General features: G+C 31.0%; 1 protein-coding gene across 1 annotated transcript; it reads left to right on the top strand.

Moving 5' to 3' along the window:
* Positions 1-657: 657 nt before the first annotated feature.
* Positions 658-3,060, top strand: LOC114729436 (desiccation-related protein PCC13-62-like). Its single transcript, XM_028916435.1, has 3 exons — positions 658-1,007; positions 1,533-1,758; positions 2,698-3,060. The coding sequence occupies exons 1-3, from the start codon at positions 658-660 to the stop codon at positions 3,058-3,060; spliced, it is 939 nt and encodes a 312-aa protein (XP_028772268.1).
* Positions 3,061-3,676: the final 616 nt, after the last annotated feature.

The following is a 3,676-nucleotide window of genomic DNA, read 5'->3' as shown; positions in this document are numbered from 1 at the left end:
ATCGAGTGAGTTAATGATAATATAACAAGACACTAGGCTTGGATAGGGATTGATTTCTAACAATGACATTTTTTTCCTAAAGTAATCATGTGAGTAAGATTGGAGATTCTCTATCAGTTTGAGTCCACTTATTGTATGCTAGATGCTTGTTCACATAGTTTCCATGCTTGTAGACTAAAAATTTAATTCATAAATCATATTAGAAGTTACAAAAAATCAATTATAGGATAAATGTGATATGTATGTTCACAAAACTGGACCTATACATTCAGCTATAACTAATACTATAATGTAACATGACAATAAGGCTTTTCTAAGGCTCCCATGAACTATGGCAATTTCATAAAATGCGAATAAGTTACTTATAATTAAACAAAATCCAAGTATCAACAGGAGGTAGAGAACTGACATATGGGGTGTTGTTTGCTTGAGGTAATTTCAAAATATTCATTCTCGTTTTTATATTGAATTTTTATATTAAAAGTCTTGTAAAAGCATAGATTATTGCTTGTAGCGAGCCTATGATTTGCAAGATCTAATTGGGTTGGACAAATAAGTTGTTGAGGCTATAATGCCACAAGATGTAAGCTGTGAAGATAGTGAGGTTATTGTTGATTCTTGAATTTCTAGTTTACTATTTCGCATACAAAATCAGATATGGTTTTTCAGAAACATTTGATTACCATCTTCAATTTTGTTTTTCTAACATCCTTCTTCCTCCCTTTATTTCTTCCAAATTCATATTCTTCTTCTGAAATAATTTTTGTGAGTGCAAGCAACACTACTACTAATTTTAACGACAATGATTATCCTGAGTTCCCTTTGAATTTGGGGTATTTGGAAGCTGAGTTCTTTCTTTATGGATCTTTGGGCTATGGTTTGGACATTGTAGATCCAAAGCTTGCTCAAGGAGGACCATCGCCAATTGGTGCCGAAATGGCTAAGTTTGATCAATTCACAAGGGATGTCATCCTGCAATTTGGTTTCCAAGAAGTGGGACATTTGAGGTTCTTTCTTTGATGTCTTTCTCTCCTTCTTTATATAAGATATCTTCTTTCATTGAACATTCTTGAAGAGAAAATTAAGGTCATTCATGTGTGTGAAAAGCTATAATATCAATTTATTTTAAATTTTGACATACAGATCTCCAAAATAAAAAGTTTATGTTTTTGGCTTGACTAAGAATATTTGAAAATAAACATAGGGAAAAAGTTTTGTTTTTTTTTAATCATCTAACTTCATTCAAAGTTTCAGCTTTGTCCCATAATTTCATAAAGTAAATTTTCACGTATCTGGCCCTGATACAGTAGTCGCAAATAACGATTTTCTACGCTAATCATTATTAATTTAAAAATTAAAATTTAATATATAAGCATTTAATAATGTTTTGTCAATTTCATTTTACAAAATTAATGACTAAAATGAAAATGTATGAAATTAAAAGACTAGAAATACACTTTTACTTAAATTCACAAATGTCTTTTATTTGACAAATAACAACATCGTGAAGTTGGATTATTGTAATATTGCAGAGCCATAATGAACAGAGTAAAAGGCTTTCCAAGGCCATTACTTAATTTAAGCAGTGAAGCATTTGCCACAATAATAAACAATGCCTTTGGAAAAACTTTAGTGCCACCTTTTGATCCCTACGCCAATTCAATTAACTACTTGCTTGCATCTTACGTCATTCCTTATGTTTGTCTCACTGGATATGTTGGAGCCAATCCTAAGCTTCAAAATGCAACTTCCAAAGGGGTAATTTAATTTTCCCCTAATTATTACACTGATGTTTATGGAAAAAAATTAGTAATATGTAAGTTATTATAATTTCACCTCATTTTTTTTAATCAAATCCTTGTAGTTTTTTTTTGTCCTTATATTTTTCTAAATAATTACTACCTCCGATCTTTAATATAAGACATAGCTGATTAATTTAGGAAGACTAAAAAATTAGTCAAGCTAGTTATTTGTAATAAATAAGTGTTGTCTTTTCTTGAATATCCTTACTAATCGTGTGTATTAGCTCAAACTACATGTCATGGAACCTTTAACAAGTACAAATATTACAAGCACTACTTTGAAATAAATAAGTAAATACGAAAGATAAAGTGGATTGGAGTCTTATTTTTAGGATCAAATTAAAAGTCAAACTAACTCTTATATTAAGGACCAAAGATAGTATATAAGTACTGATCCCTATACTCATAATTTATTAATTTGTAAGAGAAAATGAGAAATGACATTGGTAGCTGATGATGTGCCTCTCACTCAGCATATATCTAAATTAATTTTGCCACATAGATTTAAATAAAATCAAAATCAACCAGACTACAGATTGTTTATAGATGCAACAAAACGATTATGAGTATAATATTTTGTTTACTTTTATGTTGATAACATATAAATTTTATTCAATCATTTTATTTTCAAAAAAAATGTTTTATTGTGTATTTTGTGGCAACTCACGTCACTTAGTTAACATCCGCATCAACTCTAATTAACAGATTATTAGGATAGTGATCGATGCCTATGATTGAGGAAACCATAAGGATTCAATAAAGAAGGGGGGAAAAAAACTACAACGACCTGATTAAAAATTATGTGAAACCGTAAGAACCAGATGAATTTATTTTTCCTCTATTTATTACATATTTCAATATATATGATATGATGTGTTGATGTTTGTATGTATAGCTAGTGGCAGGACTTTTGGCAGTAGAGTCAGGCCAAGATGCAGCGATTCGAGCCTTATTATATGAACGTAGAGCTCTACCAGTGTATCCATATGGAGTGAATGTTGCAGAGTTCACAAATCGCATTTCCAAACCTAGAAATAAGTTAGGGCAAAAGGGTTCAAACAAGGATGAGGGTCTTGTCGTCCCGAAAGCCGGCGGCGCCGAGGGTAAAGTCACAGGCAACATCCTCGCTGCCGACAAAGACTCGGTCGCGTATTCAAGAACACCACAAGAAATTTTGAGGATTGTATATGGCAGTGGTGATGAACATACCCCTGGTGGTTTCCACCCTAAAGGAGGTGATGGTCGGATCGCAAATTAGTACCTAAAAAATTAAAAGTAGTTTTTAGTTTTAGTTTTAGACTCATAATTTGTAGGAAGTTTGAGATGAGTCGCATTGTTCATCCTATATGAATAATGTGACTTCCTTTAGCTAATCTCATTTTTGTTTGGTTTCTTTATGATTTTTGGTAGCATTGTGTTGACTTTCTCATGCTTCATATTATAATAATATGAAAAAGAAGAAAAGAAGTATTTTTAGTCTCTTTACATAATTTTCTTTTTATATGTTTGGATGTTTTAATTCCAATATTTCTCTTCATCTCTCTTTCTTTTTGTTAGTACATTATCTTCACAATTCTAACGTTCTGTCTCCTTCTCGCCCTCCCTCTATTTTTCTCTTTATAATTAACATATGAATGGGAAATAATTCAAATATAGTTATTTGGCTAAAGTTTCTTAATTTTAACATATTATTGTTAGGTTGGACCCAAGGTTGAATAAGAATGACGCAATACAAGATTTGTTTATTTATGATGTAAAATGGGTTAAATGTGATTTTTGCTCTCGAAGTTCTCCCAAGGATTTATAGGTGTTTAGAAAAAAAATTTTGGAGCAATATTACTCTAAAAGTAATAAAAACGTAGTCATATCAACTT

The sequence above is a fragment of the Neltuma alba genome, unplaced genomic scaffold (genome assembly GCF_004799145.2).
Source record: "Neltuma alba isolate B1F8T4 unplaced genomic scaffold, ASM479914v2 tig00012634_pilon, whole genome shotgun sequence".
Classification (NCBI taxonomy): domain Eukaryota; kingdom Viridiplantae; phylum Streptophyta; class Magnoliopsida; order Fabales; family Fabaceae; genus Neltuma; species Neltuma alba.
The sequence above is the reverse complement of the archived record's forward strand: the minus strand, read 5'-3'. Positions and strand labels throughout refer to the sequence as shown.

Excerpts from the sequence above, each read along its gene's own strand:
- LOC114729436 (XM_028916435.1), top strand. The coding sequence starts at position 658 with ATGGTTTTTCAGAAACATTTGATTACCATCTTCAATTTTGTTTTTCTA. Across the intron at positions 1,008-1,532 it reads CAAGAAGTGGGACATTTGAG|AGCCATAATGAACAGAGTAA; the intron begins GTTCTTTCTTTG and ends GTAATATTGCAG. Across the intron at positions 1,759-2,697 it reads AAAATGCAACTTCCAAAGGG|CTAGTGGCAGGACTTTTGGC; the intron begins GTAATTTAATTT and ends TTGTATGTATAG.